The sequence below is a fragment of the Cetorhinus maximus genome, chromosome 3 (genome assembly GCF_964194155.1).
Source record: "Cetorhinus maximus chromosome 3, sCetMax3.hap1.1, whole genome shotgun sequence".
NCBI classification, from domain to species: Eukaryota; Metazoa; Chordata; class Chondrichthyes; order Lamniformes; family Cetorhinidae; genus Cetorhinus; species Cetorhinus maximus.
The window spans coordinates 198,034,443-198,061,750 of record NC_135881.1 but is presented as its reverse complement, the minus strand read 5'-3'; the positions used below and the strand labels follow the sequence as shown (position 1 = coordinate 198,061,750).

The 27,308-nt window shown below is 46.7% G+C and overlaps 1 protein-coding gene across 1 annotated transcript in view; it reads left to right on the top strand.

The window, feature by feature from the left end:
• The window catches only part of LOC144679173 (coagulation factor XIII A chain-like), a 122,401-nt gene that overhangs the window by 76,145 nt on the left and 18,948 nt on the right, over positions 1–27,308 (top strand). The window contains exons 8-10 of the mRNA XM_078539557.1: positions 1,736–1,839; positions 6,072–6,160; positions 9,840–9,993. Coding sequence (XP_078395683.1) covers positions 1,736–1,839; positions 6,072–6,160; positions 9,840–9,993 — 347 coding nt within the window. The remainder of the gene's footprint in view (positions 1–1,735; positions 1,840–6,071; positions 6,161–9,839; positions 9,994–27,308) is intronic.

The following is a 27,308-nucleotide window of genomic DNA, read 5'->3' as shown; positions in this document are numbered from 1 at the left end:
GCCAGTAACTTTTTGTTCAAGGCAGACAAAGCTTGAGACCCAAGATACTCACTAAGAGAATAAAGGAACAAGATTCCATGGGTTTTGAACAATGGAGAGGGAAGATTAATAGCATTAGCTATGAGTTAGTGTGTGGAGCCTCCTTCCATCTACATAACTTTAACTTTTTCAGGGTGTAGTAATTATAGTTTGGATAGGACTGTAGGACTGTAACTTTAAGAATAATCCAGTGCTGTAAGATCACATAATCTGTGTAAACCAATGTGTTAACAGCACGGGGAACCTCTACAGGAGAGTTCTTCTTTAGTTATGGAGTTTGATGCACAGATGTAGTTTCTGCTGCTGTCTTGTACGTAAAGTTAAATGTTTCCACTAAGAAATGTTGTCTGAAGATCAACTCTATAACACAGGGTAACTAACATGTGGTTTTACACACAGACATATTCCACCATTGACAAATTGACAGCTTTCATTGAAGCTAACCATATGCTTTGCAGTCCAATCTTGACATGACAGCTTCTTAAGAATATTACAGAATGATTATTATAGACAACCATAAAAATCTAATAAGCCTACCAGCAGTCCCTGCTCTCATTCATACAAGGTTCAAGAACCTCGTACCTGTTGGGACAAGTGCAAGGGCTGAGGCTCCTTCATTGCCACCTTTTCGGTGTCCATACACGCCTCACTTGCAGTCTCATCCTCCTGTTCCTGACCACAGACTAAATCTGAAGTACCTAACCTAAGGGCTGTGACTGTCTCCTGGAACAAAGTATCCAGGTAACTTTTTCCCTCCCTGATGCATCGTAGTGACTGAAAGTCAGACTCCAGCTCATCAACTCTGAGCTGAAGTTCCTTGTGCTGCAGACACTTACTGCCTTTGTGGTCTTCGTGGATCACATAGGTGTCCACCAGTTTCCCACAAGCTACAGCTGCAACACATCACCTGTGCCAGTGCAATGCAATGCAAGTTAGATACACTTCTTTCAGAAAATGACATTTTGGAATACAATACATGAGTAATTTGGGACTTGACATCTGGTAAGATTAGCATGCTTGGAAGGAATAGGTGACTTTGTACCTATATGGTAGAATTTTAACTGGCAAGGGGAGACAGGTGTGAGTTTAGATCCCCAAAAAGCGGGGTCGGCTCAGGAACCCAACATGATCCCAACCCCTTCCCAGTTTGACCTGGACGGGTTTGTTGGCAAGGGAGGAACCCGATGCAGCTGTCAGCAAAGTCATTACAATATGGAAAACAGTTAAATAACTTTGAATTTATCCTATTAACCAGTTGGAACAGTAGTGCCACCCAAGACTAAGACCAAATTTGTTTTAATTGGTATATATTTATATTGTTCCAAGCTGTGTGCAACATTTGAATTTGGATATTGGGAGTTGAAAAGAAATGTCTCAGTTCTCAGCACATTTTCGTGATTGAGATTTTCATGTTGAGATTAAATTCTCAAAGTGAAATGGCAATATTTGTACCTTGCAGTTTGTGACAAGACGAAATGTAATTTCTGAACTTTCTACGGCTTAATCAAAGACAAAGCATTTCCCTGTTAAACATGGCTTGACAATTCCTTTCACATTGTATTTGAAAATAACAAGTTAGCAGAAAATGGCTGGAGAATTATAAACTGTCATATGCAAAAAATGATTGCACTTGGTTTTTTGACATTGTTTTGTTCTCATCAAGTTTACCAATGCTGTTGTTTATCACTATAAATAGGAACTATCATTGCTGGAATGAATGTTGGATGTCCAGATATGACCTGCCACCAGGTTATGATGGGTGGCAAGTTGTAGATGCCACGCCTCAGGAAACAAGTGAAGGTGGGTCACTATAAGGCTTGGTCTCCCAAAATGTACCTTTCTGATATTGATGGTTTCTAATGCTGATACCCAATGAATCACGAGAAACAATATCCTTGAGAAATATAAAACACAAAATATATGCCTAGGTAATTCATTACTGTGTGAACATTACATACAAATATATGAATTAGGAACAGGAGAAGGCCACTCAGCCCCTCGAGCCTGTTCTGCTCTTCAATAAGATCATGGCTGATCTCGCTGTAACCTCAACTCCAAATTCCTGCCTACTCCTGATATCCTTTCACCCCCTTGCTTTTCAAGAATCTATCTACCTCTGCCCTAAAAATATTCAAAGACTCTTCTTCTACCGCCTTTTGAGGAAGAGAGTTCCAAAGACTCACGACGCTCTGAGAGAAAAAAATTCTCATATCTGTTTTAAATGGGCAACCCCTGGTTTTTACACAGTGACCTCTAGTTCTAGATTCTCCCAAAAGAGGAAGCATCCTCTCCACATCCACCCTGTCAAAACCCCTCAGGATCATTGCTCTTATATGTCATTGATCTTTTTCCTCTTGCACTTTTGGGCCTTGCAATGTCTTGGTGCTAGGTGCATGTTTATCACCAAATGAACAAGTCAGTGGCCTGTCCAGCAGGAGTTATATAGGCATCACTTAGTGCGTTGACCCAAACAATGACATAATTCAGGAGGTGCCAATGCTTTGATCTCTGATGCCTCCATATGGTTTTGTAGTTGTCCTTCTGGTGGAAGGGGATGTTTGTTATAATCAGGCTGTGCTGAACACACTTTGTCAGCAGAGGTCGCCATTTGCAAAGGCTTTTCCCACCCCATTTTTCCCAATGGCTCTGTTCCAGACATCGGAGTCATGGCCAACCCTGCCATTAAAGTCCCCCAGAAGAAAAATGTTTTCTCCTTTTGGGATGGCAGTGAGGACTTCATCAAGGTCAGAATAGACCTTTTCCTTAACAACTTCCTCAGGGCATAAGCACTGATGAAGGTGGCATATTGCTTATGGCTGAGCTGTAGGTGAAGTGTCATGAGTCTGACATTTACACAATTGGGGAGCTCTGGCTTTGAATCCAAGATCCTATTCAAGATGGCACACCAACTCCCTGGACACGAAGGTCACTGTCAGCCTTTCCTTTCCAGTAGAACGTGTATCCCCCTGCTTGTTCCTTCAGCTGCCCCGTGTCAGGATGGCAATGCCAGTTTGATAGCAGTTTTTCTTTCTGGATGGTCAATCTTGAGATTATCAATGATTATCCATGAATACCTAACATCCCAAGTTGCAAATTTTCTTTCTTTGACTACAAAGATGGTAATCCCACAGCATGCAGTTCCCCAGGACAAAGTGGGATAGGGTGTTTTCCCTTTTCTAGCCCCCTCTTCATGTGGGATGAGCAGAGGGTGTCCTGAGGAGGACTGCACAGTCACAGATGCTGCTGCCCAAAGACACTTCTGTCACTACACCGGTGTTCCACGACCTTCATCCATCCTGTGTGCAGATTGTTGACTATGGGCTCCCAGGTTCACAGCCCTGTCCCCGTAACCAATCCCTCATCGCCACAAGAATTGGCAGAAACCTACGGGTGACCTTGGGGCACCGTCATTGTACACACAATCTTGATGGGTTGGTGGCCAGATTTCAGGGACGTGTGGAACCATGGTGACCAGGACCACCAGGCCGGGCCACTGCAGCCTGATTCCACCTTTGCAGCTGGTGAGTCTTCCTTTGCCTGTTCTGCCATTGCAGAGTTTTTGAACCGCACATTGTCTGGCACCTCCCCTCAAACTTTGCTGCCATGGGTGGCCCTACCAGGAGGCTCAACGACATTGGTCAAGGGATCATTGGAGTGCACAAGCTTCTCCACCATGTCAAGACAGTGACCCAAGGAGGGCAAGCACCAATCAGGCAATAAAATACTGACAGTAGATTAAATAGGTTTACCAGAAATAGAATGCATTAGAACCTAGTAAAGGGAACCGTTTGAGAAATGTAGAATAACAAAAATAAAAGAAGTGCAAGTGCTTATAATCAGAAATTAAAAAAAGCTGGAAATACACAGCAGGTTAGACAGCACCTATGCAAAGAAGAAAGATAAGACTGATTCACGTTTGGGTTTGCAACAGAACTAAAGATGGAAGGATAAGTGGATTTTGGTAAAGTTGGAAAAAGAGGAGAGGAGATGGGGAAAGAACAGATACTCAGAGAGGGATGAGTGAACTGTAGCAGCCCATGTAAAAATGATGCTTATTTATCTAAAGTGATTCTATGTGCCAATTAATGCCAGATGCATTATTTCCTGTATTCATTGTAAGGCAATAGTTTATCAAGTTTAATTTTGAATATGTTCTATAAAGTTGGGAAAATTTGCACGAGGTGACCCCTACCCCAAAATTGCCGATTGCCCTCCCAGTATTTTGGACTGAACACCTAGACCACTTTTTTTTCTGTAGCTGCTCTCTATTCCTTTTCTGCTGGTCTCCTCATCTGTTTTTTTACATATTCACATGGATGTTACTGGCAAGGCCAGCATTTATTGTCCATCCCTAATTGCATCTGTGAAGGTGGTGGTGAGTTTTATTGAGTCCAACTGTGTGGCTTGCTCTCTCAGTTCAGAGGATCACATTGTTGTGGGTCTGGAGTCATATATAGGGCCAGACTGCGTAAGGATGTGGCCACTATGTTTCCCTAAAGGACAAAAGTGGACCAGGTGACTTTTTTATGTCAACCTGTTCCCCGGGTCACCCTTTCCGATGCCAATATTTTAATTCAAGATTTATTTAATTAATTGCATTTGGTGGCATTTGACCTAATGTCTCCAGGTTATTAGCCCAGGCCTCTGCATTACTAGTTCAGTAACATAGCCACAATGTTGTACCCTGTGGCCAGTTGATGCCCTGACATTGGCGGTTAAACAGAATGCTTTGCTTTGAAGTTCTTTCAACATCACTAGCACAAACATTTTGCACAACAATGGCAGCAGGCCCTTTTTTATTGCTGGAGGTTGCACCCAACTATAAAGCCAGCTTTTCACACAAGCTCTCTCCATTTGCAAACATTCAATCAACTCAAATTCCTTCCGGAAGAAAGAGCATTTTTAAAAATTTGTTCATGGGATGTGGCATCACATTTATTGCCTTTGATCAGAGGGCATTTGGGAGTCAACCACATTGCTATGGGTCTGGAGTCACATCTAAATGGGGCATTAGTGAACCAGATGGGTTTTTGCAACAGTTTCATAGTCATCATGAGACATTTAATTCCAGATTTTTATTGAATTTAAATTCCACCATTTGCCATAGCAGGATTTGAACCCAGGTCCCCAGACCATTACCCTGGGTCTCTGGATTACCAGTCCAGTGATGATACCACTATGCCACCACCTCCCCATTTGCCTCTTGATTCATTGCCTCCTTTATCACACGGCCCATACCCGAGCCATTGGTGCCTTGTTGACGTTTAACTTTAACTTAACATTTCCACAACCCTGATATTTAAACGACAGCACAGTCGTTGGTCAGATCAAGGTCTAACATGGTCTGTCTCAGTCTGTTTGTCTGTCTCATTCATACTTTACTGATTATCATCAATATCTAGTGATTGGAATGCTAAGCTTATTGTAGATAGCAAGGTTTAAAGAAATATATTCAAAAATAGCACATTAACGACTTGATTCTAATTGTGCGCATTTCATTTTCACTTCATATAAGTGCCTTTACAACTGTAAATCTGAATATTGGACCCCATTATGTCTTATCGAATTATGGAGTCATTGTGGCACAAAGGAGGCCATTCAACCCATCGAGTCTCTGCTGGCCCTCTGTAGAGCAATCCAATCAGTCCCATTTTCGTCCTCTAATCCCAGAGCTCTGCAAATTTATTTCCCTCAAATACCTGTCCAGTTACCTTTTGCAATCATTCATTGTCTCTTCTTCCACCACCTTCTGAGGCAGCGAGTTCCAGGTCATTACCACGCGTTGTATGAAAAAGTTCTTCCTCGCATCCCCCCTGCATCTCTTGTACGAAACATTAAATCTGTGTACCCCTAGTCCTTGTTCCATCAGCTAATGGGAACAGCTTTTCTTTTATGCAACTTATCTACTCCTCTATCAAATCTCCACTCAACTCATTTGCTCCAACTTTAATTTATATTGCAATGTAACATCTTGGATACATTCTTTCCAGTGGGTTGTATGCTATTTTGATTATTCATGTTCTTTTCCTTAGGCATGTTTAGGTGTGGACCAGCTTCTGTTAATGCCATAAAACACGGACAGGTTTACTTGCCATATGATGCTCCTTTCATTTACGCAGAGGTATGTGGAAACCCAAGGGTATGCAGCTGTCGTTGGGATTTATATAAGGGCAAATGTCCAGTCATGCCAGCAGAACAGCTTTGTTACTGAAGATTTTGTTTATAACATGTAGCAGAGACATGAAATCTGTTTCCTATTCAAGATACAGATATAATCTCCTCTGTTGTCAAATCAGTGATTTCTAGTCTGGTGTCACAATTACAAATGCTTATGGCTATGATTCCTAGTCCCACTAAACTGCTGACCACCCGACTTCTCTCGCAGGCCCCTGCACTAGCTGAAAGTGCGAACAGTTCTCTTTCCTTCAGTACTGTCCTCTTCCAAATCTGCTGTCATCACCTCTCCCTCCCTCTGAAAAACCACTCCTGACCTCTTTGTCCTTACAAACTACCCTCCCTTCTCTCTCAATGCATTGCTGCCTCCCAAATCCATGCCCGTCTTTCCTGTGGCTCCATCTTTGAATGCCTCCCAATCAGGTTTCTGTCCCTCCACAGTATCAAAGCAGCCCTTTCCAAAGTCACAAACCTGACTGTAAATGCTCCATTACTCCTCATCTTTCTCAACTCACATGGTTGATCACATCATCCCTCTAAACCGCTCTCATCTGTTATTCAACTGGCTGGGACTGCACTCACTTTGTTCCATACTTATCTATCCACTCATAGCCAGGGGATCATCTGCAATGGCTCCTCTTACCACTCCCATCTCACTACCTCTTGAGTCCCCCAAGGGTCAACCTGTGGTCCCATGCTATTTCTCATCTACATGCTATGCATTGGTGGTATCATCCAAAAACATGTCCATGTATACGCTGACACCCAGCTGCACCTCAGATCTCGATCCCTCAGCTGTCTCTGTTTTGTTGTAGAGCAGAAAATTCCTCCAATTAAAGATTGGGAAGACTGAAACCATTGTCTTCGGTCCCCACCTCAAACTCTGTTTCCTAGCCAACGCATCCATCCCTCTCCCTGGCAACTGTCTGAGGCTGAACCAGCCTGTTTAGCAAGACTGCCCATTTCCAGCTCCATAATACCACCCACCTCTGCTTCTGCCTCAGCCCATCTGCCACTGAACCCCTCATCCACACTTTTGTTGCCTCCAGACTAGACCAGTCAAACGCTCTCCTGGCTGGGCCTCCTAGCTTTCACCCTTTACAAACCTGAGCACATCCAAAACTCTACTGCCATATCCCAAGGCCGGTTCACCCATCACCCCTGTGCTTGCTTGGTCTACATTGGCCCCTGGTCCAGCAACGCCTTGAATTTAAAATTCTTATCCCTATGTTCAAATCGTTCCCTGTTCTCACCCCTCTCTATCTCTGTAACTTCCTCCATCCCTGAGAACTCTGTGTTCCTCTAATACTGGTTCATCCCAGATTTCCATCGTCCCACCATTGGAAGCTGTGTCTTGAGTTGTCTACATCTCCCTGAACCTCTCCACCTCTACACCTCCCATTCCTCCTTTCAGATGCTTCTTAAAACCTACCCTGATAGCTCCTTATGTGACTTGGTGTCAAGTTTTGTTGATAACGCTCCAGTGAAGTGCAATTAAAGCACCCTATAAAGGAAGTTGTTGTCTTTGAATTTTTCATAGTTACATGTGATACAACAGCTATGGACACATGCATAAACCCAGCAATTGCGTCAGCTTCAGAATTTGTCCCAGAGTGAGGATTCCCCTGGCAAGGTGGAATATTCACCCGGTGACTCAATTTACTTACCAATAGGTTTAGGTCAACAGATGCAACTTGATCTGACGTGGACCTTTCTTTCTTGTGCCTTTGTATTCCATGACCATTCTGATTAACGCCAGACATTTTAGTCAATCGACATGGAATGAAAATATTGAAATAGCTCCGGGTACAATTGTTTGCGAAAGAAGATGACCATATAAAGACTTCACAAATTATACTTCCCCCCCCCCCACCCCCCATGTATTGATCATGGGGTTGAAAGTACAACTGGAAAAGGACACAGCCTAGCACAGTCACCCCAAAACTCTTTCAGCAAAGTTAAAAATAAAAGTTAAAAATAAAAAATAAAAAGATAAGCTGCTGAAATCCTTGGCGGCATAATCTGGCACATTGCAATAAGCTAACTTCATTTGTTCTTGCATTAAAAATCTCCTTCCTTCTTTGTGAACATGCCATGCATCATTTAGCCTCAAGTACACATTTATTTCTTTATGTTAATCCGTAAATAGCAACCTCATTAGTATTATAGCATCTCATTAGCTGAAGAAAGTAAAAGCCAAAACACTTTGTTTTTAATTTTTCTCTCACTTTCTCTGTTGCTCTCTTGAACGTGTTCTCTCTCCCATCCTATGTTTGTCTACAATCAGCTCTTTAGCACTTTCTCTGCCTCTTTCATTCTCCGTTATTAATCATTTCCTCCTTTGCAGAGCTGCGACTATTGTCTTCCCCACTAATCCCCCACCCCTCACTAACGCTTTGTGACTGAGCAATAGCTTGTGTTTCCAGCCAATCTTTCCGACCATCTCATGAGCTGGAAATGCAGTATTGCATACCACAGTAAAACACCAGAAGTCTGACATTAAAACTGGAAAATGCTGGAAATGCTCAGTAGCTCTGGCAGCATCCGTGGAGAGAGAAACAGAGTTAACGTTTCAGGTCGATGGCCTTCCATCAGAACTGGAAAAGGGATGTAATAGGTTTTAAGCAGGGGTACAGAGTCAGGGGAGGGAAGGACAAAACAGAAGGTCTGTGATTGGGTGGAAGACTGGAGAGACTGAATGGCAGAAGAGATCATGGTGTAAGGCGAAAGGGATAAGTAAGAAAAGAGAATATGGGAGGTATAAATGGGGAGAGCAGAACCATGATCAGGACCTGGTGTCCAAAACAATAGAAGCGATGGTTATGATCTGAACTCAATGTTGAGTCTGGAAGGTTGTAAAGTGTGGTATTACGTGTTCATCTAGTGACCCAGCCAAGAAACATGACCCAATATGGGGATATTGTTCCATTAGGGCACCAGCAGAGCTTGTTTGTCTGCACATTGAGAGTGCATTAACATCATTTGAATATTGCTGAAAAGAGAGACATGTTGTCGAAGCTTTTCATCCTGCACTCATCAGGACAAATGTAAGAATGCCAAATTTCAAATGATCGCAAGTTTATGCTACAGGAGAAAAGGATGCTGATTGGTTGTAAAGTTGACACTGACTGGTCAAGGTGTTGCCATGGAGAAAGCAATGGGGAACTATAGGTTCCCCAACTTCCCAGGTAATTCAAAAAAAGGTGCAAGGTTTGAACATATTTCTTCCATTTGCAGAGAACAGGTCCCTATGTATGAATGTATGACATTTCTAACCAGCATAAATGAGCGATGTTACAATTTCAACTGATCATCTTAAATTGGTTGCTATTGTAGCTGTTAGCACACTCAGGATTGTTCAGCAAGCACTGTCCAATCATGGAATCATATCTAACAGTGGATGTTTTGTTTTGCATCTTATAAGTGCGTGCTGGTTGAGTAGTGTCTGTACTCTCAATCACAAACAACAGAAGGAGCATGCAGTTTGATTATATCAACCAATCGTTGGGACGTATGGCCTATTAAAATAACTCCTTGTTAGTGGACTTGTTAGTGGACCTGGTAGCACATTATTAAACATTTTACCACACTTCATATGTAAGTTAATTTTGATTTTCTGCTTTAAGGTAAACAGTGATGTTGTATACTGGAACAGACAGAAGGATGGTTCCCTGATTAAAGGTGACGTGAAGACCGATGAAGTTGGAATGTTAATTCTTACCCAGGAGATTGGATCTAATGACAGAAAAGACATCACAGATCAATATAAGTACCCAGAGGGTGAGTAAGGATCTATATCTTCAAGGTAGTTTAAAATCTTATTTAAAAATTGGAGAGTTAGCTCTTAATATAGAGTACTTTTTTTTAGTACTTTTAGATCATTTTTTTTTCATTCTTGCATGGGATGTGTGCTTGAATTGAGTGGCCTAACCAGAGGGCAGGCAAGAGCCAACCACATTGCTGTGGGTCTGGAGAGGCCAGGCCAGGTAAGAATGGCAGATTTCCTTCCCTAAAGGACATTGGTGAACCAGGTGGGTTTTTTACTACAATTGATGATAGTTGACATGGCCACTATTACTGAGACTAGCTTTCAATTCCAAATTTTTTAGACTTAATTTAAATTCCACCAACTGCCTTGGTGGGATTTAAACCAATGGTCCCCAGAGCATTAGGAAAGATTACCAGTTCAGGGATATTAACACTACAATGCAATTTCCTCCCTGATATTCACAGAAGACAGGGAGGCCAAAAACACCAAGGCCTGAGATGCAGAAGTCCTGCTGATCTTATCATCAGGACCTGAGTGTCATCTATTTTGTTCTATTTCCTACCCAGGGTCTGGCCAAACGGACAATAGGTGGGCAGGAGTGGGTACCCATGACAAGAGGCTATAACTTGGGGACGGTTCCCAGCAATTGGGAGGCTTATGGAGAAGTACACGATTGAGAGGAGAGAGGACCTACACTGGGGAGCAGGAGAGCCTGTAGTTGGGAGGGAATAAGAGGGCGAGGTCCATGATCAGATGTTCCGTGATCAGATGTGGGCATGCCTGCGATCGGGGGAGAAGAGAGGCCCGCGATTGGCTGGAGGGAGGGTCTAGCAATCTAGGGGAGAGAGAGCCTGTGGTTGGGACGGAGCGGGGGTGGGGCCTGTGATTGAGAGAGGAGGAGAGGCCTGTGATTGGGAGTGGGGAATTGGCATGTGATTCGAACGGGGGGGATTGGCCTGTGATTGGAACAGGGGTATGGGGTGGGGATTGGCCTGTGATTGGAATGAGTGGGGGGGATTGGCCTGTGATTGGAACAGGGGTGTGGGGCGGGGATTGGTCTGTGATTGGGACAGGGGTGGGGGGTGGGGGGAATTGGCCTGTGATTCGAACAGTGGGGGGAATTGGCCTGTGATTCGAACAGCGGGGGGGATTGGCCTGTGATTGGAACGGGGGGTGGGATTGGCCTGTGATTGGAACAGAGATGGGGGGGGCGGGGATTGGTCTGTGATTAGAATGGGGGGGGGATCGACTTGTGATTGGAACGGTGGGGGGGGGGGGGCGGGGGGGGGATTGGCCTGTGATTGAACAAAGAACAAAGAAAAGTACAGCACAGAAATAGGCCCTTCGGCCCTCCAAGCCTGCGCCGATCATATTGTCCGTCAACTAAAACATTTTGCACTTCCAGGGTCCATATCCCTCTATTCCCATCCTATTCATGTATTTGTCAAGCTGCCTCTTAAACACAACTATCATACCTGCTTCCACCACCTCCTCTGGCAGCGAATTCCAGACACTCACTACCCTCTGCGTAAAAAAACTTGTCCCGCACATCTCCTCTAAAGTTTTCTCCTCTCACCTTAAATCTATGTCCCCTAGTAATTGACTCTTCCACCCTGGGAAAAAGCTTCTGACTATCTACACTGTCCATGCCACTCATAATTTTGTAAACTTCTATCAAGTCGCCCCTCAATCTCCGTCGCTCTAGTGAGAACAATCCGAGTTTCTCCAACCTCTCCTCATAGCTAATAACCTCCAGACCAGGCAGCATCCTGGTAAACCTCCTCTGCACCCTCTCCAACACTTCCATATCCTTCTGGTAATGTGGTGGCCCGAATTGCACGCAATATTCCAAGTGTGGCCTAACCAAGGTTCTATACAGCTGCAGCATGACTTCCCAGCTTTTATACTCAATACCCCTGCCAATGAAGGCAAGCATGCCATATGCCCTCCTGACTACCTTATCCACCTGCGTTGCCACTTTCAGTGACCTGTGGACCTGTACACCCAGATCCCTCTGCCCGTCGATGCACTTAAGGGTTCTGCCATTTACTGTATAATTCCTGCCTGTATTAGACCTTCCAAAATGCATTACCTCGCACTTGTCCGGATTAAACTCCATCTGCCATTTCTCCGCCCAAGTCTCCAACCGATCTATATCCCGTTGTATCCTTTGACAATCCTCTTCACTATCTGCAACTCCTCCAACCTTAGTGTCGTCTGCAAACTTACTAATTAGCCCAGTTACATTTTCCTCCAAATCATTTATGTATACTGCAAACAGCAAAGGTCCCAGCATTGATCCCTGTGGAACACCACTAGTCACAGCTCTCCATTCAGAAAGCACCCTTCCACTGCTACCCTCTGTCTTCTATGACCAAGCCAATTCTGTATCCATCTTGCCAGCTCACCTCTGATCCCGTGCGATTTTACCTTCTGTACCAGTCTGCCATGAGGGACCTTGTCAAAGGCCTTACTGAAATCCATGTATATAACATCCACTGCCCTTCCATCGTCGATCATCTTTGTCACTTCCTCAAAAAACTCGATCAAGTTAGTGAGACACAACCTCCCCTTCACAAAACCATGTTGCCTCTCACTAATACGCCCATTTGCTTCCAAATGGTAGTAAATCCTGTCACGAAGAACCTTCTCCAATAATTTCCCTACCACTGACGTAAGGCTCACCAGCCTGTAATTTCCTGGATTATCCCTGCTACCCCTCTTAAACAATGGAACAACATTGGCCATTATCCAGTCCTCTGGGACCTCACCCGTAGCCAGTGAGGATACAAAGATTTCTGTCAAGGCCCCAGCAATCTCCTCCCTTGCCTCCCTCAGTACTCTGGGGTAGATCCCATCTGGCCCTGGGGACTTATCCACCTTAATATTCTTCAAGACGCCTAACACCTCCTCTTTTTTGATCTCAACATGATCCAGGCTATCTACACACTCTTCCTTAGACAAATCGACCGCTAAGTCCTTCTCTTTGGTGAATACTGATGAAAAGTATTCATTTAGTATCTCTCCCATTTCTTCTGGCTCCACACACAGATTCCCACCTCTGTCCCTGAGTGGGCCTACCCTTTCCCTGGCTACCCTCTTGCTTTTTACATATGTATAAAAGGCCTTGGGATTTTCCTTAATCCTGGTTGCCAGTGACTTTTCATGACCCCTTTTAGCCCTCCTGACTCCTTGCTTAAGTTTCTTCCTACTTTCTTTATATTCTCCACGGGCTTCATCTGTTCCCAGCCTTCTAGCCCTTACGAATGCTTCCCTTTTCTTTTTGACTAATCTCACAATATCCTTGGTTATCCAAGGTTCCTGAAACTTGCCATGCTTATCCTTCATCCTAGCAGGAACATGCTGGTCCTGAATTCTTATCAACTGACGTTTGAAAGCCCCCCACGTGTCAGTTGTTGATTTGCCCTCAAACATCCGCCTCCAGTCTAGATTCCTCAGTTCCTGCCTAACATTGTTATAATTATCCCTCTCTCAATTAAGCACCTGAACCCGAGGACTCCTGTTATCCTTATCCACCAGTACCTTGAAACTTACTGAATTATGGTCACTTTTCCCGAAATGCTCTCCTACTGAAACTTCGACCACCTGGCCGGGTTCATTCCCTAATACCAGGTCCAGTATTGCCCCTTCCCTAGTTGGACTATCTACATATTGTCTCAGGAAGCCCTCCTGGATGGACCTTACAAATTCTGCACCATCCAAACCCCGAGCACTAAGTGATTCCCAGTCAATATAGGGAAAGTTAAAATCACCCACCACAACAACCCTATTGCTTTCACATCTTTCCAAAATCTGCCTACATAACTGTTCCTCAATCTCCCGCCGGCAATTGGGAGTCCTATAGTAAACCCCCAACATTGTGACTGCACCCTTCCTATTCCGGAGCTCTACCCATATTGCTTCACTGCATGAGCCCAACGAGGTGTCCTCCTGTCATACAGCTGTGAATGGTGGGGGGGGATTGGCCTGTGATTGGAACGGTGGTGGTGGCGGGGGGGGGATTGGCCTGTGATTGGAACAGGGGTGGGGGCGGGGATTGGCCTGTGATTGGAATTGGTGGGGGATTGGCCTGTGATTGGAACAGGGGTGGGGAGCGGGGATTGGCTTGTGATTCGAACAGGGGTGGGGGGGCGGGAACTGGCCTGTGATTGGAATGGGGGGGGATTGGCCTGTGACTGAGATGGGGGGTGGGGAGGGGGTTAGAGGCCTGTGATTGGGATGGGATGAGAGGCCTGTGATTTGGGGGGGGCGAGGGGGGAGAATCCTGTGATTGGGACAGCGGGGAGAGGCCTGTGATTGGGGCAGCGGGGAGAGGCCTGTGATTGGGGCAGCGAGGAGAGGCCTGTGATTGGGACAGCGGGGAGAGGCCTGTGATTGGGGCAGCGGGGAGAGGCCTGTGATTGGGATGGTGATAGAGGCCTGTGATTGGAACAGCGGGGAGAGGCCTGTGATTGGGATAGGATGAGAGGCCTGTGATTTGGAGGGGGGCGAGGGGGGGGAGAATCCTGTGATTGGGATGGTGATAGAGGCCTGTGATTGGGACAGCGGAGAGAGGCCTGTGATTGGGACAGCGGGGAGAGGCCTGTGATTGGGACAGCGGGGAGAGGCCTGTAATTGGGACAGCGGAGAGAGGCCTGTGATTGGGGCAGCAGGGAGAGGCCTGTGATTGGGGCAGCAGGGAGAGGCCTGTGATTGGGGCAGCGGGGAGAGGCCTGTGATTGGGACAGCAGGGAGAGGCCTGTGATTGGGACGGTGGTAGAGCCCTGGCAGGGGAGAGAGGCCTGTGATCTTCTCCAATCTCTCTCTGATTGCCATACCCACTGACTTCTGGGAAACCTACAAAGCAGTCGTGAGTTTTAAATCTGCTCCCAGTTGCACTGTGGGAGCCCAATTTGATATGTTAACGAAGTTTCCCGCCTCTCCATGAGAGGGCATTCAGATGTCACAATATCCACTGCAACGAGAAAGGGCAGCAGGCGTGTGTGCAGTGTGTTGGGTTAATGATCCCTGTATTTAAGTCTTAAAGCGAACCCATCACTCCTCAACTCATTCCCATCCATCGTGGCGGGGGTTGTGGGGGTGTTAACAGCGAGGCCATTGTATTAAATACAACTGGAAGAACTAAACCACTTTTCTAGTCTCAGACTAACATGTTTCAGCGGTTAATTTTGCGAATTGACACTTTCTTTAAGGACGTTTCGATTGCAGAGATCGGGCGGGCACACTCAGGAGTTTTCTGACAATCAGCTTCAAAAGACAGAAAGCGTGGCTCATGTTCGCACAATTTCTGGAGATGTGCTCCCTGTGAGTGCCAGTAATTCCAACCCACCCCCACCACCAACTCCTGCCCTGTAGAGCACTGAATCACCCTCTCAGTCTATGAAAGCAGCTCAAGGGCTCAAGGATTCATTTGGTGCCATTGACTCAATAGCAATAAAAGTCAAAGATACCAAATGAAACTTCACTAAGTAACTGGAAAGGCCCAAAGGACAGAAACCAAACCCATTCGCTCAGGAGGAGGCTGCACACACAAGGTGTGTGGGCAAGAGGGTTAGGGATCCAGTGTTGCTGCACTATCACTGACCTCTGCTCCCTTTAGCGTGCCTTGCCAGTCCGAGAGGATTCCATAGCAACAGAAACCATAAGACATAGGAGCAGAAATTAGGCCATTCGGGCCATCGAGTCTGCTCCGCCATTCAATCATGGCTGATAAGTTTCTCAACCCCATTCTCCCACCTTCTCCCCGTAAACTTTGATCCCCTTACCAATCAAGAAACTATCTATCTCGGTCTTAAATACATTCAATGACCTGGCCTCCACAGCCTTCTGTGGCAATGAATTCCATAGATTCACCACTCTCTGGTCAAAGAAGTTTCTCCTCATCTCTGTTCTAAAAGGTCTTCCCTTTACTTTGAGGCTGTGCCCTCGGGTCCTAGTCTCTCCTACTAATGGAAACATCTTCCCCACGTCCACTCTATCCAGGCCTTTCAGTATTCTGTAAGTTTCAATCAGATCCCCCCTCATCCTTCTAAACTCCATCGAGTATAGACCCAGAGTCCTCAAACGTTCTTCATATGTTAAGCCTTTCATTCCTGGGATCATTCTCGTGAACCTCCTCTGGACCCTCTCCAGGGTCAGCATATCCTTCCTGAGATACGGGGCCCAAAATTGCTCACAATATTCTAAATGTGGTCTGACCAGAGCCTTATAAAGCCTCAGCAGCACATCCCTGCTTTTATATTCTAGTCCTTTCGAAATAAATGCCAACATTGCATTTGCCTTCCTAACTACCATCTCAACCTGCAAGTTAACCTTAAGAGAATCCTGGACTAGGACTTCCAAGTCCCTTTGCACTCCAGATTTCTGAATTCTCTCCCCATTTAGAAAATAGTCTATGCCTCTATTCTTCCTACCAAAGTGCATGACTTCACACTTCCCCACGTTGTATTCCATCTGCCACTTCTTTGCCCATTCTCCTAACCTGTCCAAATCCTTCTGCAGCCTCCCGCCTCCTCAATATTACCTGTCCCTCCACCTATCTTTGTTTCATCTGCAAACTTAGCCAGGATGCCCTCAGTTCCTTCATCTAGATCATTAACGTATAAAGTGAAAAGTTGTGGTCCCAACACTGACCCCTGTGGAACTCCACTAGTCACCGGCCGCCATCCTGAGAAGGACCCCCTTATCCCTACTCTCCGCCTCCTGTCAGACAGCCAATCTTCTATCCATGCTAGTACCTTGCCTCTAACACCATGGGCTCTTATCTTACTGAGCAGCCTCCTGTGCGGCACCTTGTCAAAGGCCTTCTGGAAGTCCAAGTAGATAACATCCATTGGCTCTCCTTTGTCTAACCTACTCGTTACCTCCTCAAAGAATTCTAACAGATTTGTCAGGCATGACCGCCCCTTGATGAAACCATGCTGACTTTGCCCTATTTTATCATGAACTTCCAAGTATTCTGAAATCTCATCCTTAATAATGGACTCTAAAATCTTACCAACGACCGAGGTCAGGCTAATCAGCCTGTAATTTCCCATCTTTTGCCTCACTCCCTTCTTAAACAGGGGGGTTACATTAGCGATTTTCCAGTCCTCTGGGACCCTCCCTGACTCCAGTGATTCCTGAAAGATCATCACTAATGCCTCCACTATATCTTCAGCTATCTCCTTCAGAACTCTGGGGTGTAAACCATCTGGTCCAGGTGATTTATCCACCTTCAGACCTTTCAGTTTTCCTAGCACCTTCTCCTTGGTAATGGCCACCATACTCACCTCTGCCCCCCGGCTCTCTTGAACTTTGGGGATGTTACTCGTGTCTACCACCGTGAAGACTGACGCAAAGTACCTATTCAGTTTCTCCGCCATTTCTTTGTTCCCCACTACTACTTCTCCAGCATCATTTTCCAGCGGCTCTATGTCCACTTTTGCCTCTCTCTTACCCTTTAAATATCTAAAAATACTCTTGCAATCTTCTTTTATATTACTGGCTAGTTTACTCTCATATTTAATCTTCTCCCTCATTATTTCTTTTTTAGTTGTCCTCTGTTGGTCTTTGTAGGCTTCCCAATCCCCTGGTTTCTCACTGCTCTTCGCTGCATTGTATGCTTTCTCTTTAGCTTTTATGCTGTCCCTGACTTCCCTTGTCAGCCATGGTTGCCTCGTCCTCCCTTTAGTATGCTGCTTCTTCCTAGGGATGAATTTTTGCTGTGTCTCCCAAATTACTCCCAGAAACTCCTGCCATTGCTGTTCCACTGTCTTTCCTGCTAGGCTCATCCCCCAGTCAATTCTGGCCAGCTCCTCCCTCATGCCTCTGTAGTTGCCTTTATTCAACTGTAATGCCGTTACATCTGATTCCAGCTTTTTCCTCTCAAACTGCAGGGTTAATTCTATCATATTATGGTCACTTCCTCCTAAGGGTTCCTTCACCTTAAGTTCCCTTATCAAATTTGCCTCATTACACATCACTAAATCTAGAATTGCCTGTTCCCTAGTGGGCTCCACCACAAGCTACTCCAAAAAGCCATCTCGTATACATTCCACAAATTCCTTTTCTTGGGATCCACTACCAACCTGATTTTCCCAGTCTACCTGCATATTGAAATCCCCATGATCACTGTAACCTTGCCTTTCTTACACGCCCTTTCTATCTCCTGGTGTACCTTGTGCCCCACACCCTGACTACTGAGAGTTAATAAGTGCACCATCCACCTTCACTCAGGGGAAATAGGCTGCACTGAGATGGACTGAACAACAGAAGGTTTCAGGGACTTCAGGCACGGATCGATTGGAGAAGTTGGGAATATTCTCCTTAGAGAAGAGAAGGTTGAGAGGAGATTTGAGAGAGGTATTCAAACTCATGAGGGGTCTGGGCAGGGTAGGTAAAGAGAAACTGTTCCCACTGGTGGAAGAGTCGTGAACCAGAGGACACTGATTAACATGATCAGTCAAAAAACCAAAGGCAGTATGAGGAGGAATGATTTTATGCAGCGAGTGGGTGGGATCTGGAATGCACTACCTGAGAATATAATAGAGGATGGTTCAGTTGTGACTTTCAAAAGCGATAAGTACCTGAAGGAAAAAAAATTAGAGGGCTGTAGGGAAAGGGTGGGGGATGGGACTAGATGAGTTGCTCTTGCTGAGAGCTGGCAGGGACATGATGGGCCAAATGGCCTCCAGCTGAGCTGTAACCATTCTATGATTCTAACTCATGGTCTGACCATAACTAACGATGAGGTAAAGGCCTGTTTCGTGCCAAACTGCACCAGAACGGAAAGTTGGGAGGCAGAAGGCCCAACTTTAATTCCCTGCACCCAATGAGAACGGTTCACGCAAAAGTTTAAAGTATCATATTGGTATGACACTCACCTATTCTAGCTGTACTCGCACCCCATGCCATTTTAACATGCTGGCCTTGGGCAGCGTGTCAGGCCCTCACCACAGTAAGTGCAAAGATCAGGGCCTGATTACATCATTCAGGCCCTGACGCTACTTTAGCTTACGTTCGACGAGATTGTTGCCTACAGCTGAACACGCAGGAAAACCAATTGCCAAGGAGCAGCAGGCCCAGAAAGGGAGCCAAGGAGGTGACTTATTTATTCCATCTCAAATTTTCTTCCCAGCCAAGAAAAGCAGGAATGAAACAACAACAGCTTGCATTTATATGGCACCTTTTTACAGAGCGATATGTCCCAAGGTGCTCATTGGAACAGAAACGCACCCTGAGCCAAAGGAATTGTTAGAATAAAGAGTTGGGTTTTAAGGAGGGTCTTAAGGAGGAGAGAGAGAGAGGCAGAGAGGTACAGCAAAGGGGTTCCAGAGCTTAGGGCCTGTACAGCTGAGAGTACAACTACCAGTGATGGGTGTGGGATGCTTAAGAGGCCAAAGAGTTCTTGGAGGGTTCTATGGCTGGAGGAGGTCACAGAAATAGTGATGGGGTGAATCCACAAAGGGATTTGAACACATGGATGAGAATTTTTAAATCAGGGCATTGGTGAACTGGGAGCCAATGTCAGTCAGCAAGCAGAGGCGTGATGAATGTTTCAGCTGGTAAGGTGATAGAAGGTTTATCAAACAGAGCAACACGCTTCACATCTTCCTCACCGACAGAGGTTCAGAGGCAGCGCACTGCCAACACTTGCCCAGAGACCCCCAGGGCTTGATTTTTAGCTGCTATCAGAGTGGGAGGCGGAGACAGGGAGATGCTAAAAATAGCACCGTGGGCTGGCGGGCCGGTTCTCTGGCTCCCACCCTGCCTTCGGGCCATTTTCACAGAGTTGGGAGGGAGGGGGGGAGCCCAGCCCACAGACACGTGGGCAGCCGACCTGATTGGTTAAGGGCCTATGATGGCCATTTGAAGGAGGCCAACTGAGATTTCCCAGGCGGCTTCCAGGCTCCCGCAGGCGGCAGGGGACAGTTTAGCTGCCTGGAGGCAGCCTCTCCCTGCCTGCCTGGGCGCAGCAGCAGCCACGGGCTACCCGGGTGGAGGGGCTCCCTCTTCACCCTCCACAGTGGTGACCCGGTGGTGAAGGTGCATTTTTAAAAAAATTTTAATTCAGAACAGTTCGAGGGAGGGTGTCTCCATTCTGAAGTGCCCTCTCCCTCATTTAAGCTGCCTTCACAGCCTCAGGCTGCCCTCAGGCTGGAGGGTGCCTGACTGTCCCTCTAGCTTTGAGAACCCGCCTGCTACCCTTACTGGACAGCCAGACCACCCCCCCTCTGGCCATTAAATCACAAAGGGCTGAATTTTATGGTCCCACGGGTGGGCCGGGTGCCCGACCTGATCGGGCGTAAAATCACAGGAGATCTCGGGCGAGCGTCCTGACGTCATCAGGCACTTGAGTGGTATTTCGCTCGGCAGAAGCGCGCCCGCCGACAATGAAGAGGCAATTAAGCCCATTAATGGCGCAATTGCCTCCGATTTTTCGTGGCCCGTCCGACCTTACGGTTGGCGGACGAGCAAATCGGCCAAGCGGCCCCTTTACATTTATCGTCAAACCTCATCCAAGGGCGGGGCGAAACCTCCGTGATGAAGTAAAATAAAGATAAATACCTGTGGGCAGCGTTTTTATCAGCTATATTTTCAGACGATTGATTGTGATGCGTGGACGTTTTTTTTTTGCCGCTTTTTAAACCTTGATGTTAGCGTTTTCAGCTCTGCGGCTCCTTGAGGCAGCCGACTGCCTTCAGGGAGCTTCCTCCCAGCCGCTCACCCCCGCCCGGGGAAACGCCATCGCCCGCCCCTTATCCTGCCGCCCCCCCCAACCCCGGTAGCGCTGAGCTTGTCAGGGCGCGTTTCACGCTGGCTGCCCGTTAATCGGGTCAGGGGGCGCCGGTTTCTCGCCCGCTCCTGGGTCCCGCTGACCGGGCTCACCCGCCAGAGTTAAAAAATTCAGGCCCAATGAGTCAAAAAACAGAAAATGCCGGAAAAGCTCAGCAGGTCTGGCAGCGCCTGCGGAGAGAGCAACAGAGTTAACGGTTTTTCGAGTCCGCACCACTCTTTTTCAGAGCCTTCTTCACAATGAGTGACTGCCCCCCACCACCCCCCCACACAGTACAGGCTTTCGACCTCCATTTGAACCAGACAGGGCCCAGAAGCCCACAGGGGAAATCCTACCCCCCCCAGTTTCGTGCCTCCTCATCGTGTTTCTGTCCTTTTGACCTCACTCGTCATTTCTTCCATTCCTATGCGGCCTCCTGAAAGGCAGCAAATATCCTATGAACAATTTTGAGCCCGTCAGAACTCAATTTGCTGTTGTTGCCGCACACCTCTAGGTGTTTGTAGCACCTTCGGGAAGTGCTGCAGAAACAGTGACCTGGGTTTTGTGGTGATGCCGCCTGTGCTCACCGTTATTAAGGAGTAAATTGACGGCAGCCTCTGGTGCCCCACACGAGCGCAGTTAAATGTGGAAAGCGGGGAGCGTCTGCCTGAGTTGCCCTGCTCCTTCAGAAGCTCCACTATAAGAGTACTCGGCTTTGAAACAGAAAGAACGACATAATGTCGTTGCGCTCGTGTGATAAGTATCCACGGGCTCGCCAGAGGAAGCTGGGGCTTGGCCATTCTGGTGTCGTTAAATTTTTCAGAAAAAAGAAAAGACGGTATTAAGTGGGGTTTATCTGTCCACACAGAGACAGGATTGAATGGGTTAAAAACAAAAAACTGCGGATGCTGGAAATCCAAAACAAAAACAGAAATACCTGGAAAAACTCAGCAGGTCTGGCAGCATCGGCGGAGAAGAGCAAAGTTGACGTTTCGAGTCCTCAATGAGGACTTTGCTCTTCTCCGCCGATGCTGCCAGACCTGCTGAGTTTTTCCAGGATTAAATGGGGTTTAACCTGTCCACATTGGAACGCTTTTCACAACCACCGGATGTGTCAAAGCGCTTTACAGTTTATCTCATGCTTCACAGTTAAAGGAGTACTTTTGAAGGGCGGGGGGGGAACACAGCAGCCAATTTGCACACAGCAAACTCCCACAAACAGCAATGTGATAATGACCAGATAATGGTCAGAATTTTCCAGCCCCTCCCCCGCCAGTGGGACCTCCCGCTCCCGCCGAAGTGAACAGACATTTGAATGACTCGCCACATCCACCGCGGCGGCGGGTATCGGCAAATTCCGGCCGATCTGTTTCCTTGGGATGGTGATTGACGGATAAATATTGGTCCCAGGACACTGGGAATAACTGCCCTGCTCTTCTTCGAAATAGTGCCGCGGAATCTCTTGCATCCACCTGAGCAGGCAGATGGGGCCTCAGTTTAATGTCTCATCGGAAAGGCTGCACCCCTCGCTGTAGCACACTCTCTAGGCTCTACACTTGAGTGTCCCCATTGATTTTTTAATGGTATAACAAGTCTTAATTACTACCAAACAACGTGTCTGGCACTGAACATTTAGCGTTTACAAGTGTTGAGTCTCACTTGCGCAGGTTTAATTAATGTTGGTGACTTTTACTTTTTCCTTTTGTCTCTTTCCTCCCTCTCTCGATCCCATCTTTTTTTCTCATGCCGTATCTTGCTTTCTGTACATAGCTTGATGACAAATTAACCACACTAAGTGACACTGCCTGGTTCAGGGTCTGCATGCCTCCATAAATATCCTTCAATTTGATTGGCTAAAGAGACTCACAGTTTCACGCCCTGTTCTCATACCTCCTAGATCACCTGTAGAGTGCACTGTGCTGACGTGACTTTCTAATTACTGCAACTTCCAGGGCAAAAGCCTATAGAAAGTCTATAGGACGTTGAGGTGCAATTAATGGCTGCTGATTTCCCCAATGACCACAAAAACCAGCTCCAGTTTCCCTTGTGCTTGCAACGAAATTTATTGCAGTGTGGCGACAGAATGTCTGAGGCAATTAAGGTCACGGGTTTCCAAAAGCGATAATGAAAGATAAGCTCCAGTGATCTTCGCATACTTGTGACAAATTTAAATATGCATTAGGGGTTTTTTTTAATGTAACATTTATGTTGCCTTGAAATTTATGATCAGTGAATATTTAATTTCAACAAACACGATAGTGTACGAGCATGTGGCAGATCAGTGCATGATTCCAAAGAGATGTGGAAAGAAGGTATCCCACTGTGCCTTCCGATAATTAACAAGCCCATTGTCCTGCAGAGTTGCAGTACAGAGGCGGCATGAAAGCGTTGTAAATGGGAAATGTAGAACATTGCAGGGCAGGTGCAGAGAATGAGGCTGATGAGCACAATGTGTGCTCGATAAAGTCAGTTTCAAAGCACCAAGTGAAAATTTAATACTGCAAAAAAAAAATGTTACATGGCACAATCTAACCGTGTATTTATAGGTAGCTTGTCAAAATTTGGAGGAACGAGACATTTCTTGGTGATGTACATTTTCTGGTGCATGAGACAGTTTATTAAAACTGTAATCAAATTTGTCACGCTGCTGGGAATTCCAAGTCATTTGCACAAATTTAATGTGCGCTTGTGGGGGAAGTGTTGCTCTGCCTGATTTGGACAGTGACACTGTAAATACCAATTCATTGCAGGCATCTGTGATGTTTCTTCACAGCAGGGCAGGGCGATTCTACCCCCATAGTTCTGTCGTTGGATTTTGTTGAGTAATGTTTCTCCGTCTCTGCATTTTGTGGTGGAGCGGTATTGCGCCTGTGGGCTTGGTGAACCCTGCCTTCTGGCTCATGTGACGGACCGAAGCCCTCACCGCTTGGGAAACCTGTGATTTTCCCTGACTTGGCCAATTAATGACAAGAGGGCAGGCTCACCGTCCAGTTAAGGATAGTGGTTGCGCTCTGAAAGCTGGGGAGCCGATCAGAGGTCTCCCAGTTTGGAAGCAGCAGCAGGGCCCCCATGGTAGGTGATTTGAGAGAGACCGAGAGAGCACTTCAAATTGGAGACACCCTCTCTCCAACCTTTTTTAAAAAACCTAGGAGTAAAAAGTAGACTCTGCAGCCCAGCTACCGTTGTTGCGGGGCTGGAGTGAGAAGGCGTGCTAAAGGGTGCCGCATACACCAGAAACAGGCGACCGTGGCTGCTGAACCCAGTCAGGCAAGGAGGGCCTTTGAGGCTGGATGAAGCACTGGGCCCCTTGGTCTTCCGCTGGGAAGCCACTTCCTGGCAGCTAAACTGTCCCCTGTTGCCTGCATGGAAAGTCCCAGTTAGTTTCCTTCAATAGCCGCCCCATAGACTCTCAGGCCACTCGACAGGCACCCTCCCACCCCCCTTAGTCTGTGGGAAATAGGCCCAGGGATGGGTTGGATCTGGGGAACTGGCTCACCGGCGGGTGGCATGAAATTCCCCCTCTGCCTCCATTCCTGGTTTCGCCAGGGGCGAAAGAATCTGATTGGCTGGCAGCTCTAGAAGGCGGGACTTCCTCCCAGGTGGGGGCAGAAGTTCCATTCTGACTCAATTAAGGCTGCCCCCAGTGTAATATCACCAGGTTTTGGGTGGGCTGGTTGACCATTGACCTTTCAGTCGACAGGGATGTGGAATACAGTGCCCCATAAAATTCACACTGTAAACATTAATGTACAGAAGTGAGAGCTATTCTCAGGAAATTCTTCTGACAGTTATTTTGAAATTTAAAAGGTTAAATCCCTGTTTAAATAATTGTGGAGGGAGAAACATTTGCCTGTAAACGTGTTAAATGTCAGATCGTTGTTCAGGACATTTTCAGAGCGTGTGTTTCTTAGCAAGTAACTTTCGGACATGGGCAACTCGTTCATTGTGAGTCATTTCGTTGGCTGACCCAACTGAAGTCACTGGGCCAAACAGCTCTTCCTTTATGCCTGTAGCTTCAACCTTTCCTGTGGTCTGACAGAGACAAGCAACAGGCAGGGAAATTAGCCCGGGGATGGGTTGGAACTCAGGGACCGGCACACCCACTGGAGGCGTGAAACTTTACAGGAAAAACCCTCACAGGTTCATCCAGCCTGTCCTGCACAGCTCTGATATCCTGTGCTGACCTTCAGTGGTGCTATTCGAGGTTTTAAGAGTAAACCACCTGTGTCCTCACCCATAACTAGGTACTTTGCACACTAGTCACATCCATTGAGAATAATCATGGACCTGCCGGAGCCCGTGACGTTTCTAATGCTCCCTTATAGCATGCGAGGTATCGTCACGGAAAGTGCAAGACCGGGCTGGACACTGCGTTGTTGGTTGTAAGTTTGAACATTCATTGTGGGGATTGCAATGTTCAAACGACAAGTCACACATTAGCCCAGATTTTCGCCCCCCCACCCCCGTGTCGGGTACGCAGAGATGGGAGAATTCCTGGCTCTGAGAATCCGAGCTTTAAAAATGCCTGCCCGGCGTTGGGATTTCCATTCCGGGGGTGGGTATGGGGGGCAAGCTGGATTGGAAGTCGGACCCGATGTCCCCGGAATGAGTGCCGAGGCGGGATGGGTGGAAGGCCTAGCTCTGTGGTCCGACATTTTGTTGAATTAAGTTCTAAAAAAGATTAAAACAAAAACAGCCCTCTGCCCTCACCCCCCCCCCCCACACACACGCTCCCAATGTGCCATCCATGTCAACCTATGCCCTCCTACCCACCCCCATGGTGCCTCATACCCCTATGCCCCCAAGATCCCATGACCATTTATAGCCCTTATGTCAGTTTAGTGTCAACTCATGCCAACCTATGCCATCCACCCATCACCTTTCACCTTTACCCCTTCCATGCCAACTCATCCAGTACCCTTTGACAGTTTGTTGACAGCGTTGACAGTTCCATTGAGTTTATGCAGTTTTTTACGCAAAATCATATTTAATTTTAACAATCCCAAAGGGTGCCTTACTTCTCACAAAGGGTGCATTACCTCTCCTAAAGGTATCCTGGACCCTATCCAAAGGGGTATCCTGGCTATCCAAATGAATCCGCCAAGTTCAGACCTCCTCTTACCTGGTCTAATCTGCACACTCCAGATTTCACACTCCTGGCCTACCAAAATCCCACTTCAGTGGAGGCAACAGATGATGTAAATGCCCAGCTGCCTGTGTAAATCACACATGTGCAAACCCTGGCCCGACTCTAGTCCAGCCCCTGCAAAAAATAGGAAATGCCTCATTCGGCGACGGGACTTGGAATTTCTGCGCTCATTCTGCCATCGTGACGAAAACCTGGACCCTTTGTTTGAGCATGTGCTTATTTCACCTTTTACTATAGCAAATGACTGTATTTTCTGCCCATGTCAAATTCCTGTTCTTCCGATGCTTCAGTCTTTGTTTAACGTCTGATAAAGCGGTTCAGGCCACCGAGGCGGTGCCTGTGTGGAGCTCTGTCACATTTACAGCTAGGCTATCAGGTGGGAAATATCCCAAGGACAAAACACCACACCGGGCAGAACAAATGAGGCTGAAGGAGTCTTGAAAATGCAGGTCTCAGCTCATCATGTAATGGGCAAGTGAGAAGGAAAATCTGTTTCTCATTTAAGGTTTGCTGTTTATGATCTGCATCATTTTAATTCTGTCGATTCTACATCTCATAGATTTCCTTTCCTTAGCCTTTATTTAATTGCCAAAAAGATCTTATTTTTCCCAACGCTGACATAAATATGACCTTTAATTCAAAAACATAAAATTGGTTCATCTGAACCAATCTTTCACATTAGTGAGAATTACAATGCAGTTAAACCTTGACTAATTTTTAAGCATACAAAACATCATAACAGAAGTCTTAACAATATTCCACACTGCATAAGTAGGAAGTAGCCTACTGCCTGCCATGAGGACCTTGGGCCCAGAAATTCAATGATCCTGTGCGTGTTTTGCAGTCTTAAAATGGGTGCCAAAACATACAATATGGCAGCGCACGTTCACTGTCTCTCCTGATGGCCCCACCCCTCCCTCCCCTGCTCACTATTATCCCCTCTCCCTGTTACTTGCACCCACAAGCTCCCAATCACATAGCCCCTCACTCAAGAACCATCTAAGGGCCCCTGCTGACAACGCAGGGGCCTGAAATTCGAATGGCCCTTGCCAGTGCGTTGCCCCGAGGCACCGAGCAGGTGTCTGCGGCTTGGCGGCCTGTTGTCACTGAGGTCCGAGGCCCGATATTGGAAAGGCCTAAGCCTCCCATTCTGACACGGGGACCGTTCCTTATGCGCAGTTCATGCGGGCAGGCCAGCACTAACCAATTTCTAGGCCTCACTATCTACCCATCCTGTCACAACTACTAAATTCTACTGACCTGAATTTCTAAGCAACTTGTTACAGCTTAGTTGCTTGATAGTGCAGAACTTGAGTATTGCTGATAAAAGGAGACATGCTGTCGAAGGTTTTTGTCCTGCACTCATCAGGACAGATGCAAGAGCGGCAAATTTCAAAGGG